At 40.5% G+C, this 15,153-nt stretch overlaps 1 protein-coding gene across 3 annotated transcripts in view; it reads right to left on the bottom strand.

Moving 5' to 3' along the window:
- Nhs (NHS actin remodeling regulator) overlaps positions 1–15,153 on the bottom strand; it is a 339,688-nt gene that overhangs the window by 50,791 nt on the left and 273,744 nt on the right. For all 3 annotated transcript variants that reach the window (NM_001414726.1, NM_001191733.1, XM_087600178.1), the window contains exon 2: positions 1,282–1,434. In NM_001414726.1, coding sequence (NP_001401655.1) covers positions 1,282–1,434 — 153 coding nt within the window. The remainder of the gene's footprint in view (positions 1–1,281; positions 1,435–15,153) is intronic.

Genomic DNA, 15,153 nt, shown 5'->3' with positions numbered 1-15,153 from the left:
TTAGACAACTATTTTGGGGACAGTTATAGGTCAGTTGTTTCATTAAAAGGAGAAAAGCCAGAAGTTATACAAATGTGGGTAGAAAAACCACTCAGGGCTTTCTATCCTGGTAATAGCTTTCAAATATTTTATTTGCATTGAAATATTTTTGTAAACTATCAATCCTTAAATAAGTGTAGGGATGGTGAAATAAATACAATGAACATGTAGATACCGTCTGTTTCCATAACAAAAATCTAAAGGACAGAAAATGTGGCATACCATCTTCTGGTATCATTTTGGGGGCCTTTAAAGGAAAATGAGTTACTCTGACGGATTTTAAGGCACTGGAAAGTAAGGAAGGTTCATCCTCCACCTGAACTGTTATATGCCTATCTTTGGTGCTCTCAATACTGTGACAGAAAAGCAAATATGAATATCTATTTTCATGAGACACAGTATATGGCAAGGTAGGACAAGCTCTGGCTGGAAAATAAGAGACTCAGGGCTTGGTCCTGGCTCTGAAGTTAGCCTGTATGATCCTGAACAAGTTTCCTCACATTTCAGCCCTCCTTGCACCTCTGTGTAGAATAAAGGCATTGGATCAGCTCAGAGATTCTCAACAGAAACAGAAGAGCACTTCAGGGCCTTCTTGAAAATTTTAGAATGATTGGGCAGAAGCCAGACATGACAGCCATCCCATAATGCACTGTATTCTCAATGAAAAGATTCCAGGTCCCATAAAAATTTCAAATGCCCCATCCCATACAAATCTCCTATTGAAAGAATCATAGAATCTAATTCTGAGTCAAACCTAATTCCTTTTTAATTATAAGCCAAAATATTACTTTGCCCATATCAAATAACTGTTAACTATACACCAATTTCCATGGCTCTCCTCCTGCCCCTACCTCCAGGGCTCCTTCATTTCTCCATACTTTTTGTTTGGAATGGCTTCTGTCTTTACTTCATTCAAATTTGTTTTTGAGAGGTACAGACATCTAACTGCTTTTATTATGTTATCTAGTACAACTGTCAATTGGCCCTTGCACACTGAGATAAGTGTCATTAATATATTTCCTTTTGGAATTCTCTTTGTGATCATATTAAGGCCGTAATGGTAATTTTAACCTGTATATATATGTAGCTGACATTATGCATGGATTTCATTCATGGTAGAAATGGGAGCATCACAAAACACTCGCTTTAATGGAGGAGGTAATCTGACTGATGGAACAGAAAAAAACCTAGCTAGCACATAGGATGTTCTCCCAGAAATCCCCCCACCCTGGGATCAGTTACCTCTGCGCAGGGCTTGCAGACTCTGTCTGGCATGGCGGTGTAGCTCCTCTACACAGGGTGGCCTGGTAACTGGGAGGAAGATGTTTCGCTGTTGGTGCCATGGTGCACGGTAGTATACACTCAACTTGCTCTCGATGTCCAAGTTGGAGACAGCTGCCAGACAAAAAGCAAACAGTGCAATGTGTATCAGGAACTTGGATTGTGCATTTAGTGGGCTCTAGGACAAGGGAGGTGACAGAAAGCTGGGAAGGAAAGTAGAGGTGAAATCCAGACTGCTAAAGTAACTCAAGGCTGGGGAAAACTTTGAAGTTTATAACAGAGATGGGGGAAACTATGCCCTTGGACTAAGAGATGGGGAGACCCCAGATGCTTTTTCACATTGTTCCTGCTGTCTACATGAACTTTGGTCTTTACTGAGGCTTCTTGTCCCTTGTGGTCTGGCTTCAGGTCCCTGATACCTCCCTCCACTTCCTGACACCATTCCTTGCCATTTTTCCTGGTTTCAGCAAAGGTTAGCACAAACATTAAAGCAACTATGACAGATGTGCTAAATGTGCATTAAGGGAGGAAAATTAGAGATAATATGGTTCTTACAATGCATCTGAGAAATCAAGGAAGACTGTCTTTCTCCTAAACACTGCATTTAATTCACTGTTGTTGCCTTCGTTGCATTCATTACAAATACAGCCCAGGACAGAATGAAGTCCTTAATAGTAGAGGATGCACATCTATGGGAAAATGTTCTAGGAACTAGGGGACTATGATTAAGAAATGGACGCCCAGAGAAACTCATGGGCATTTGGCAGCTTACTGGCCCTCATGACCCAGAGCCAGAGTTCTGTCCCAGGAACATCCTACTCTTCTTAGTCTGTCTTTCTTCCTGCTCTGTTTGCGTGCTTCCCAGCACAAGGTTTGGAGACATTCTGCTTCCCCGTCTATCTCTATGCCACACACAAACTTTTGGTTCCAATCTGAGCATTTTCTTTTAGAAGACTGATCTACCGTTCCACTTTGAGAATCCTAATCTAGAATGAGATAGCCTATAGGCAATGTAGAAAGAAAAGTGAATACTTTGTGGAAAGGAATAGAAGAATGAAACTGGGTAAAACTACAGCCTTCAGATAGCTAATTTTTGTCCTCCCTCGCCATGAACTGCAGTTATTTTAAATACAGTATTTAATAACATTTAGCAGCATTTTATAGTACTTATTAGTCTAAAGTTTTCATTACTACAATAATCACTAACAGAGGGCTAAGGATGTAGTTCAATGGCAGAACACTTGCCTAACTCATGTGAAACACTAGGCTCGATTTGGAGCACTATAAAAAAATTAGAAAGAAACACATCAAATGATGTATTGAAACATGAGCAGAATCAAGAGGAATATACCATGTCTCTAAATTATCTAATAGAATGCTCCATGATGGGAAAATTTCCTATAGCTATGCTATATAATATAATAATCCCTTTGCCCTTGGCTTAAGAGATGGGAGATTGCAGTGGCTATGAAGCACTTCAAATTGTCTAGTTAGTGATTGGGGAACTAAATTTTTAACTTTTACTATTAACTAAAATATCCATATGTGACCAATTTTTAACACTGTAGTTCTAGGATGACCATAAGTAGTTTAGCCCATGTTCTCAGCTTTGGCCACAGAGATGACTCTCTTCCACCTATTAATTCTTCCTGGATGTTTAATCTTTAAGAATTTGGACCCAAGGACTATTTCGCTGAGTAGGGGCAGCACTGTTTTAGAGGAAGGAGGAGGACCAATGAAACCATACAAGAAAGGAGTGATTTTCTTTCTTTGGCTATCCTATGGCCTCAACTTTGTCCTTACAGAAACAGGAGGATTCATGAAGGGACAGGCTGATATTTTAGACCTGAGAAAATGTGTGGGAGGCCTTGGTATAGAAGGGAGGGCCAAGTCTAGATCAGGGCACTCCTCTCCAGTGGACAGTGGGCAGAGCTCTGAAGACAGAAGTCTTATTCAGTTACCCTCAGGGGAAATACTCTGGTACAGTGATGGGATTGCCTGGAAAATCAGCCTGTCTCGGGGCACAGAGGTCAACTCCCACTCAACAGGGCTGAGGTCACAGCTAAACTCAACAAAGGTGGCCATGACTCATGCGCTGGTGACAGCTGGAAGAAAGGACAGAACCTGATTGTGGAATAAAAAAGAAACAAAAAACTCAATAGGCAATTCCAGGAGAGAGAGAGAGAGAGAGAGAGAGAGAGAGAGAGAGAGAGAGTGAGTGTGTATGTGTGTGTGTGTTTCAGTGTCAGATTTGTCTCTTCAGGGAGTCAGAAGGTTGGAGTTATAACTTGGGTTGGGCCCAGGTGAGTAGAGGTAGGTCAGAAAACTTAATCTACCTCATACCGTCTTCACTGTTGACTAGACCTTGGCAAACCCTCAACAAACAAACAAACAAACAAATAAAATGTCAACTGTCTATGGCTTTTCAATGGTTGGTCCAGGAGGAGCTGAGCTTCTGCTATGCACCTTAGTCTTGGTATAAGGAAAAAACACATCAGATGTGCTTGAAAAGCTGAAGCTCACTGAGCCTTTGAACCAGGGTTCCCAATATTGTGTTGATAACCTGCATGTATTAAGGGTATTCCAACATTATTTACCATCAGGAAAGTTTGAGAAATGCAAAATGTTTTCTGATGATGCATTGGGATCTTGTAGGAGGGAGAGCGATTGGGTGGCATAGGAGAAGAGAGGAGAATGCTGATAATGAAAATACCTATTCACCCATGAACATTATACAACAGCTATTAGTGTCGGGCACAATGCTAGACAGAGCAGCACACACAGGAATCCCTATCATCATGAGGCACATGTTTTATGGTTTTATATGAAAATGTTGATGTGATTCTTCCCCAAAGCAACAGATTAAGAAAAATGCTGTCTGGCGTGTACTTCCTGCTGCAGAATCCTAGGATTAACCTAATGCCGTCAGATTCTAGAGGTTCTCTATACCCCCAAAAAGTACAGTTCCCACTCTTCTGTAGTAGGTAATTGCAATTTCAGAAATTATCACATAACATAAAATACAAAGAAAATTGGCAACTTTCCTCATTGCTAGATATAAATTTTACATTATTTAAAATGAAGTATAATTATTTTTAGTGACCCTCTTTTGCTGATGCCCTAAACCCATTCCTATAGTGGTCAACAGACAAGCCAGGCCTGAGGTTTTCAGTTGCTAAACTGCATGAAAGAACAGATTCCAGCTGTAATGGCTAATTTCTGAATTCCAGTATGGGTGCCCGCATTCTAGTTCCTTAGAGGAGTCAACAGTCTATAAAAGTAATAGATGCTTTCACAGCCAAGGAGCCACACTTCTCCTTTCTCTTCTGAGAAACTAGAACAGATATATTCTACACATTAGCAGGTGACCACTTCACCTATTAGTTGCCATAGTGTGTGGTGTATCTACTAAAGGCAGAAAGAGGCATTAATGAAACTGTCAAGGAAGGTAATCCATTTTCCTAACAAAAAGGTAATTTCTGGGCTTGAGAAAGATAGCTCGGTTAGTAAAGGTTTTGCAAAGCAAGCATGAGGATCTGAGTTGAGATCCCTAGCCCAACATCACACACCCATAGTCCCAGCACTGAGGAAACAATAACAATGGGATCCTCAGACTTTGCTAGTCAAATCAGTGAACTACAGATTCAGTAAGAAACAACTCCCCCAAAATAAGGTGGAAATGATAGAAGAAGATACCTGATATTGGCCTCCAAATGTACCTCCATGTGTACATGCAAACATGAACATGTGCGGCTCATACCCAAAGTATTTTTTGCTAACTAATGACTAAAGTTGATTTAGTTTGTTCACAATGTTGCTATACCACCACCATTGCAAAGCTGTCCTGTATCTTTAGATACTCTCTATCCATATTTCTTCCATTATTAGAAATTTCATCATGGCTGAATCATGAATGATAAGTTTAGTTACCTCTGTAATATATATTCTCATAGAAATAAAAAGGAGATGTAAGCTTTGTTTTGCTATTTTATTTTAGTAGAACTAAGGACTCCTCTGTCAGTTAGAATCCTAGGATGGTCTCCAAGATATCTGTGTTCACAATTGATAACCCATGCGATCCTCTTGAGTATGGGAAGAACTTGTGCCTTATGCTGCATCAGTTTGCTAAAGAAATTTCATGGCCTCTGCACATTTGACTTTTGATTTCACCACAAAGGAAAGTATTCCATTAGGTGGGTCATGGTCTCATCAAGTAGGTCTGTAGGAGATGGAAAGTAACACAGACATTTGCTTATATATTTGGAGATACAAAATACCTCATTGTGGAGAAGGCCTGATGATTGGAGATAATGGGCAACCTGTAGACACTGAGGACTGAGTTCTATATCCTCAAAAGCTGGATTTTGACAAGAACTAATAGGCTTGAAAGAAAAACTTGGGCCTCAGATGGCTGCACAGCCCTAGGGGACACCTTGACTTTTAGCCTAGTCAAAGCCTAGCCTGTTAACAAAGGACACAGATTCAGACTCTCAACTCACAGTTTTGCAAGATAATATTGGAGGGGTTGTTGGTTTTGTTTCTGTGGTACTGGACATCAACTCACAGTATTGAAAGATAATATTGGGGTGGTTGTGTGGTACATCACTTCAAACCTAGGGCTTTGCACTTGCTAAACAAATGTTCTGTCATTGAGATGACTCACCGGTCCTCTTTTCATTTTTCTACTTTGAGTCAGAGTCTTACTATGTTGCCTAGGTTGGCTTCAAACTTGTGATCTTCCTGAACCAACCTCCCAAGTCACTGATGTTACATACCTGCACCAACAGGTCTACTTAACAATGTTGTTTTGACTTGCTAAGACTTTTTGTAGTTTATATGGAATAATAGCACATTAACAGAAAATTAATGAATCTCCCATTAATGTGTTTGCCTTCTTAAAATCATTCACTCACTTGCCTTGTCTTGTCATAGTCTCCCCTCTGTCGCTGCCCCCTAAGGATGGAACAGAAGAGAACAAGCAATAAAAGTGAGGCTAGGGCTAGATGCTTCATTTTTATCCATTACAACAGAAAAGGGGTGGGGGGTTTGTTTGTCTGTTCCTCTGATCCAAGTCTGTAAGGTCTCAAGAGGAACTCCAAGCCCATGCTATTCTCCAAGGTATGTGCATTCTCTTCATAAATACCATGACCCCATCACTCAACTCACAGAGGAAAGAAAGCACTGGCCCATTTTATAGATCATCTCAGAAAAGGGACATCTACAGTCATATACCTTGTAAGTAGAATATCTGGGGTCAGATCCCCCCTCTGACTTCACAGCTGCTTCTTTTCCCCAGATCAATGCAGAAATTAATTTGCCAAAGCTAAAGATGATTCAAGTAGGGAGAGGGAGAGTGAATTATCTCCATATAAAAAGTATCTAGCAAAGGATTCAACAATTCCACCTTCTATGTCTTCCACAGAACGATATGTAGCCAAAAACTGAGAGAATGTTCTAGACAGTAACTACTAGAGGAACTTGGGAGAGATTTATTACATTCCAGAAAGACAAATAGCACTACAAACAGACACCAGAGAAGTGAACTTCTAAAAGAAAAAAAAAAACACAAACTATCATGTCTATAGAGCAATGTAGTCTTTAAAGACTTATCTGAGTCTCTCTCATAGCCCAGAGTTAATGAGATTGTCTACATCATGATTCATAGTAATGTATCAATTGCATGAATATATCATTTATTGGGGTTCTCAGAAATGGCCTGACATAGACATAAGATTTAAGATTCTCATCTGCTGTGGTGTCGTGCATGCATGTGCGCGTGTGATACATCACATATATCATTGCCCAGAATACTGTAGCAAAAAGAAAGATTGCTGTGAGTTTTAGATTTGCCTGCCTATATAATGAGTTCCAGGTGATCCTAGATTAACATATGAGACCCTTTCTCAAATACCAGAGGAGGTGAGAATAGATGGGGTGTGGGGACCCTTAGATTTCTTCCTAGGTGGTTTGCTTTTAGGAACTATTGGAAAGGAATGAAGACGGAAAGCACACTTAACCTTGCCCAGACTCTGCAACCGCCATTATCCAGCTTTCCTGGCTGGCCTTAGGAGGTTCTTGCTACCTTAAATTGCAATCTATGGGCAGAGACTAAAACATTCTTGGGGTTGGAGGGAAGGCTCAGAAGTTAAGAGCACTGAGTGTTCTTCCAGAGGATCAGGGTTTGGTTTCCAGCATCCCCAATCATGGTGGCTTACAGTCATCTGTAACTCCAATGTTAGGCAATCGGATGCCCTTTTCTGACCTTCAGGGGAACTAGACATGCAACTAGCACTCAGACATACATTTAGACAAAAAAAAAATGTATAACTCCCCCCAAAGAAAATGTTCATGCTTTAACCTCCTGTGTTGAGGTTTTGATCTTTTGCTATGTGTTGTAATGCTAAATACTGACTCCCAAAGTCTTGTTGCCCCTGGGGACATGGAGATCCTCATGTACACCAAGTGATGCTATATAACCCTGCTTCTTTATTTAAAACTATTGGTTGAATAAAGATGCCTACAGCCTATAGCCGGGCAGAAGAGAGGTAGGCAGGCAGAGTTTTTGTTCCTGGTCTTGGGGTCTGAGAAAGGGTCATGAGGGGGAAGAGGGAGAGGAGGAGTGTGGAGAAAGAGGGAAAAATACTAAGGGGTAAGGGATCCTGAGAACTGGCTGTGAGGGCTGGCCATTCAGAGTAGGAGTGGCCCAGGTGAAACATGGCAAGTCATATCACAGGGTTATTGATAGGAAAGTAGGTGCTGATAGATTACAGGATAGATATCTGCCCAGCTCTAGTGCTGATTAAGGCTTATTATAAATATAAACGTTTTGTATCTTTTATCTGAGAACAAAATGATCCATGGTGGGGTAGCAACCCGATTAATATTAACTATTTACCACAACACTCCTGTCCTAGAAAGACTTTCTACTCTACCACAGAATAATCCCAGCTTTTCCCTCTTCCTTTCTGAGGTTCTTCAAAATTGAATGAGGAACGGGAGAAGAAGACAGCTGAAATTAAAGTTTGAATTCTGAGTGTGATTGTAAAAAAAAAATCAGCAAAATTTGCCAAGTTACTTGGAAATGGAATTTTTACCCCTTCAGGGGAGGGAGGGAAAAGTTTAAAAATACATTCTTATAGTGTCTACAGGGAACATTTACCTACAAACACCTTTGTTAATTTCCTTCCTGCCCCTCTACTGACTATCCCTTCCCCCACCACATAATAATTTTTCAGCCAGAAACTCATGCCCACACAAACCATCCCCTCTGACAGCCTGTGATAGAAAGCAGTGAGGAGTATCACGCATTAGTATATTAGTATCATACATTAGTATATTAGGAAGCATCTGAAATAGTTGGTGTTGTAGATACACAGCCAGGTTGCTCCCACTTCCCTGCTATGCTGAAGCCATTCCACAGCAGCCAACAGCTTGGTGAACAAAATGGAAATACAGTCAGTCTGGAGCTGCCTCTAGAGTTTCCCAGAGCTTCTGGGAAGACAGAGTCGGGAGTTCACCAAGAAATACCATTCATTCCCAACTGCCTTTTTTCTTTGGCAACCAGGCCTTTGTCCATTCTGCTTGGCAACTTGGAGAAGAAAAGGAGGGCAGCATACAGGAACAGCAAGACCTATAAGGGCCTGCCAACTAGAGTCAGGATTCTTGAAACTGTTCTATTGGGCTTTTCCCCCCTGTAGATCCATAGTAACTTAGACCTGCCCCCAACTCTGGACAAAGTGTCTAATGTAGTCATCTCAGCATCCTAAAGATGGGTGCCTTCGTAACAAGTTCCAGTTCTTTAAAATACCCCAACTACGGGGCTGGGGATTTAGCTCAGTGGTAGAGCGCTTACCTAGGAAGCGCAAGGCCCTGGGTTCGGTCCCCAGCTCCGAAAAAAAGAACCAAAAAAAATACCCCAACTACTACTGATAGAATGCTGAAAGAACATACAATTTTTTCCTCAACTTCTATATCAAAATGAGGCTTCATGAGGGAAACATTAGTCATTACTGTCACTGCTGTTTTGTTTTGCTTTGATTTTGATGTCAGATATCCTTTGGAAAGACTACTAGGGCTCTGCATTGTGGTTGTAGTTCTGCAACTACATGGCTTTGTGGATGTCACTGAACGTTCCTAATATCCAGATCACTCTTTCTCCATCTGAATGAGTAAGCAGTTTCCATCTCTGGGCTTAGTCCTGCTCTGTCTGATACCTTTGCTTTCTACCAGCCAGCAAAACCTACCTTGAATAATTCAGTACTAAGGTGATGGCTGGTGGAGAACCTGGATTCTTCTCTGTGATAGAAATGGGGCTTAACCACGGGAGTGAGAACCAGAGAAAATCATGGAACAATTTGATCTTGGTCCCATAATCTAGAAAAATGGGATCATAGAGCACTCACAGTGTGGTTCTGAGGCTCCAAGAAAATGATGCTGACCTAACCTGTCACTGATTAATCAAAATTTTTCTTTTCCCATGATAGGAACAAAGACCAAAAGTCTAAGGTCTAAGTTTAAAAGACGAAAGTATAGAGATGTGTAAGTTTCTTGTGAAATCTTATATGTAAAAGCAGTTCCATGTCAGTGTGAGAACCTGAGTTCACATCCTCAGAATCCATGTAAAGTTGGGTATGGTCATAAATCTATAATCTCAGTGTTCCTTCAAGATTGGCATACACCGTGGAAACCAATAAAGAGACATTGTATCAAACAAGTTGAAAGGCGGTCACACCAGAAGTTGTTCTCTGATCTCCAAATGTACAACATGGCATGAAAGTGACCAAACTCACACAGGAATGTATGCATGCACACACTTCCATACACAGTATAAATTCACACAGAAACCAAGCAAAAGAAAACCAACTTCTGTAATCTCAGTAGAGGAACTATAAATGAAGATGAGGGTAATACAGGTCTTACATGCTAGAAACAGAAGTAAGCCCATAACCAAGGAGCTTGACACCTCTCTAACAAGTCTGACAGCCCCATCTCTTATGACTGTTGACCAGGGCAGCACTTAAATATAACTTGGAGATCCTCTCCAAGTTGTTCTCAGAGGTGCAGTACTCCGTCCTCCTCAGGAGTGGTTCATAATGACTTCAGGTTATTTGCCTGCCTTATTCCATGATGTAATATGTCACAGACCAGCTATTGTTTTCAGAAACTTCCTGTAAGCATGGATCCATTGGATTCTACTTCTGGAAGGGACCTAGGGAATTACAGTCAGTCTCAGTCTGTCTCTGTCTCTGTCTCTGTCTCTGTCTCTCTCCTTTCCTCTCCTCTCCTCCTTTTCTCTTCTCTTCTCTTCTCTTCTCTTCTCTTCTCTTCTCTTCTCCTCTCCTCTCCTCTCCTCTCCCCTCCCCTCCCCCCTCCCTCCCTCCCTCTCTCTCTCCCTCCCTCCCTCCCTCCCTCCCTCTCTCTCCAAATTACAGGGCATGACCCATTAGTGGATTGCAAAACCCATTCAGCAGGTCAAGACTAGCATTTTTGAAAACAATGAAATAGAATCGAGCAGAATGGAATACGCTCAAGTGTACTGTATTGTTCTGTGGAGCTATTGTTTGTGTTTCTGCTGGGCATGCATGCATGGATTTGCTGGGTTGTGATCTAAAAACACATCTTACTTCATCAGCAGTCAATACGCTATAAAAACCATGCTCTTGGTCACTCCTTTCAAATGTTGATAAGGAAACCAAAGGCCAAAGCTATGACCCAAATTCACAGACCTGAATTTTGGCAGGGTTAAAATAATGGTGCTGATAATAAAGTCCAAACCTCCTGATCTTCGATTCATGGACTTTCCTGGCCAGCTTCTGCGTCTGCTACTTTTAGTCATTATTTGCAACCTATCACTTTTCTTTGGTTGTCCCTCCAAGAAAATGCTCTATTGCCCTGCTTTTCTATGAAATCAGCTCTTTTTATTTTAGGATTCCAGAAGCATTTCAACCTAGGCTGCAGTCCCTGTGATGAACAGCCACAGAAACCAAACATGTACTCTTGTTGCCTTATAGATCCTAGGGTAAGCTCAAGGGTACCCTTGCCAAGAGCCCTGTAAGAATACCATGGCTACTAGAGATAACCCTGTGAACTTACCAGAAACAAGAGCTATGTTGAAGCTTAGAGTAGACATGCAACGATAGAGTGGTGATAATACTGAAAAACATTGGGACAGCAACGGAAAAAATACAAACTCCACTGGACGATACAAATCTGGCTTACATGCAGGTGCTCAGGGTGCAAACTACCTGAACACTTTTCATTTCTTTTATTGTGCTCTTTCTGCATTCTGCTTTCAGATCAAACAATCCAGAAAAGGATTACCCAGGCTAGCAGATGGACTTAGTTTGGTTATCCTGATTTGTTTGTGGATATACAATGCTTTTTACCACACAGACTCTGCCCACCCTATAAGGCTCATCACCAAAAATAACACTCTCAGCCTGCCCCCTCTTTGCTTCTAGCCACTCATTATTGTCTCCCTTCCTTCCATATTTTTCACAGACTTCTTTAGCTACCAAGCCACGTTCATGTACCTTAAACAACATCTCTCAATATCCTTGGCAATGTCACACACTGTCCCAAGTAAATGTTTAGTGGAAACGTGTGTGATTACTGTTGCTGCTCGTTAATGACTCCCTGTGGAGTTTAGCAGTGAAATGCAATAGACACAAATAGCTCAAATGGTGTTTCGTACAAGCTATGGGTTTTATTCATCTTCAAAACCACAGTGAAAGAAATTTAGATAGGTACAAAAAAGGAATTCACATCCGTGCGATTCTAGAGAAGGGACAGGCTACTTTACAATAAGAGGTTTGAAAAAAAAATGGGTAGAGAGGGTACTTTCTCAGAAGTGAAGGAAAATAACGAAGAGATGGGGTGAATTGGCCTAAAGCTGTTTTATATTCTATAGATAGAACTGGCTGAGATGTAGTAGTAAAGTACATCTCAGTATAGTAGTAGTATAACTAAGATTTCAAAGAGAAAAAATTGTCATATAAAATTGCCATGTCTAGTAACCTGAGGAGTGTAAACATTCATTCATACCCACCCATTTATATCCAGTAACTACTTTTGCAAACCTCTGGGTCAAGAATGAGGGATGGGGTCAAAGCAGAGATGGTGCTTTGGTTACTATTTTGCCCCCGTGCCCCAAAAAACTGACAGCAATGATTTTAGGGAGGAAAGACTTATTTTAGCTCAGATTTCCAGAGAGATTCAAGTCCGACATGACAGGGAAGGTGGAGCAGCAGGAGCATGTGACACAAGCTGCTCACATCATCCTAGACTAGGAAGCCGAAAACTGTTAGGACTAGGGACTGAGTCATAACCTTCAAAGACCTGCCTCTAATACCCTACTTCTTCTAGGCACACACTACCTCCTAAAGGTTCCATGACCTTCTAAAACATGCTGGGGAATAAGCATTCAAAGCGGGAGCCTGGTGGGGAACATTTCAGATCCCAACACATAACAAATGTCTAGCATAGGGTCCTTGTCATCAGAGCACTTGTGGTCTTATATTCGTTCTCCAAATCCGCATTTCCTTGCTTCAGGGATTTATTATTAAGCTATTATAAAGTAAGGAAATAGCTAAAGTTATTTGTTTCTCTTACAAAATTATTCAATGAAATGCAAATTTAGAAATGCTCATATCCCACTCCACTAGACAATATATACTGTGGTGGTTTGAGTGAGTACAGCCCCTACAGGCTCACATATTTGAGTGCTTAGTCATCAGCGAGTGGAACTACTTCAAAGGATTAGAAAGATTAGGAAGTGGGATATTGTTGGAGTAGGTGTGGCCTTGTTGGAGGAAGTGTGTCCATATAGGTAAACTTTGAGGTTTCCAAGGCCCATGTTAGGCCTAGTCAGTCCCTCTCCTCTCCTCTCCTCTCCTCTCCTCTCCTCTCCTCTCCTCTCCTCTCCTCTCCTCTCCTCTCCTCTCCTCTCCTCTCCTCTCCTCTCCTCTTCTCCCCCTCCCCCCCTCCCCATCCCCATCCCCATCCCCCTCTCTTCTTTCTCTCTGGCTATGAATCATATGTAGCTCTCAGCTATTGCTCCAAATTATATGCTTGCCGTCACGTTGCCGTCATGATGATAACAAACTAGCCTTCTGAAACTGTTTGTTTGTTTGTTCATAAGCATTGTCTTGGTCATGGTTTCTCTTCACAGTGATATCACAGTACCTAAAATATATACTTTATGGAAAGTTCAAAATATTAACAGAACATGAGGAAAATCACTCAAAATTTTATCACCCAAGGCCACTGTTATCTCACCAGTATATTTCCAAGTAGTTTTTATGTGAACTTTTAATTGAAAAATAACATATATGCTTCCTCCAATACTTCTTGTAAGAAATTTCCCTTGTAATATTTAAGTCTTTATATATATACCCCAAGCAACATTCGTCAACAGCTACATTGTGATTTACCATATGAATATACCATAGTTCATTTGTGTTCTCAGCACTGAAAATGACATTAGTTCCAATACATAAAACATATTGCAATGAACATCTTTTTAAAAATTTTTATCTGGACCTTATTCTTCATTGAATAAATGTGCCTTGGATTGGACTGGATATTTTATTGTCTTTAGCATGAACAATGCTCTCCTTTAACCACACAGTCTGCAATAGAGGCTGTCAAAGTATAGTTTACTCTAGGATTCAACTCCCTAATCATGGGGTTGAGAGAAGACAGGAACTTCAGAATTACATATTAAATAGATGATATATATATGCAGATGTATACATACATGAATATTTACATACATACTAGATAAATATGTGGATATATATGTTTATACACACACACAGAGGTAGGTACATAGGTAGGTAGGTACATAGATAATAGATTTGCGTAGCTGCATAGAGATAGAGAGATAGAGAGATAGAGAATAGATAAGTAGATAGATAGATAGATAGATAGATAGATAGATAGATAGATAGAAGCTTTATCCATTTTCAAACATCAGAAACAGTCAACAGTTTAAACTATCATACCCACAGACTGTATACAATAGGTGAGGATTCTTATTTGTTCTTGTCAACATGTACCATTTTTGCCTCAACAATATTAGTGGAAATAATTTGTTTTTCACAAGGCACCATCACTGTAAGAGAGGCAATTTGGATATAAACCACACTTTTAAGGAGCTGAAAATGTCAGACTAATGGAATAAGATAGGCTAGAATGAAATAGTGCTAAAATGGGAGAAATTAGGAAAATCACCTTCCTATTTAGAAAATACTGTATACATGAAAGGGTCCTGTTTTCCAATATGGTACATAGAAAGTCTTTGGTCCTCTTGGACAGATGCCTCTTGGACAGGTTAGCTAGGCTGTGAAGCAGTAAGGTAGTTAGGACACAATTGATTCTCATTTACATGTTCTAATAAATCTCTTCTACTATATGTAGGTTAATTTCTTAAAATTTACAGACCATCATTGATGGTAGAAAAATTTAAATATAAAAGGCCTCACATACCACATTTACTACACTTAATTAGAATTATTACTTACTAATCAGTATTTTTATAGGTAGAAGAGAATGAGAGCTTTTGTTGGAACAACAAAGAAAGTATGACTACGTGAGTGTGCAGGCCAAATGATAAGATGTTCAAAGGAGCTTAGATGTTTGTAATAGTTTGGTCATGGCCTGATGAATGGGAATTACTGAATTCATGTTCAATCCAGTGTCAGAGAAGATGGGTTCTTTTGTGAATCAGTCTGTGTCTTGCTAAATCTGCAGAGATAGCAAGAGAGGAGTCCCAAGTTTGTCTTATACATATGTTGCCCCAGACCTGCACTTAGACCTGACTCCTCTGAGATG

The sequence above is a fragment of the Rattus norvegicus genome, chromosome X (assembly GCF_021556685.1).
Source record: "Rattus norvegicus strain SHRSP/BbbUtx chromosome X, alternate assembly SHRSP_T2T, whole genome shotgun sequence".
NCBI lineage: Eukaryota > Metazoa > Chordata > Mammalia > Rodentia > Muridae > Rattus > Rattus norvegicus.
This window is presented reverse-complemented; position numbering and strand designations above follow the sequence as displayed.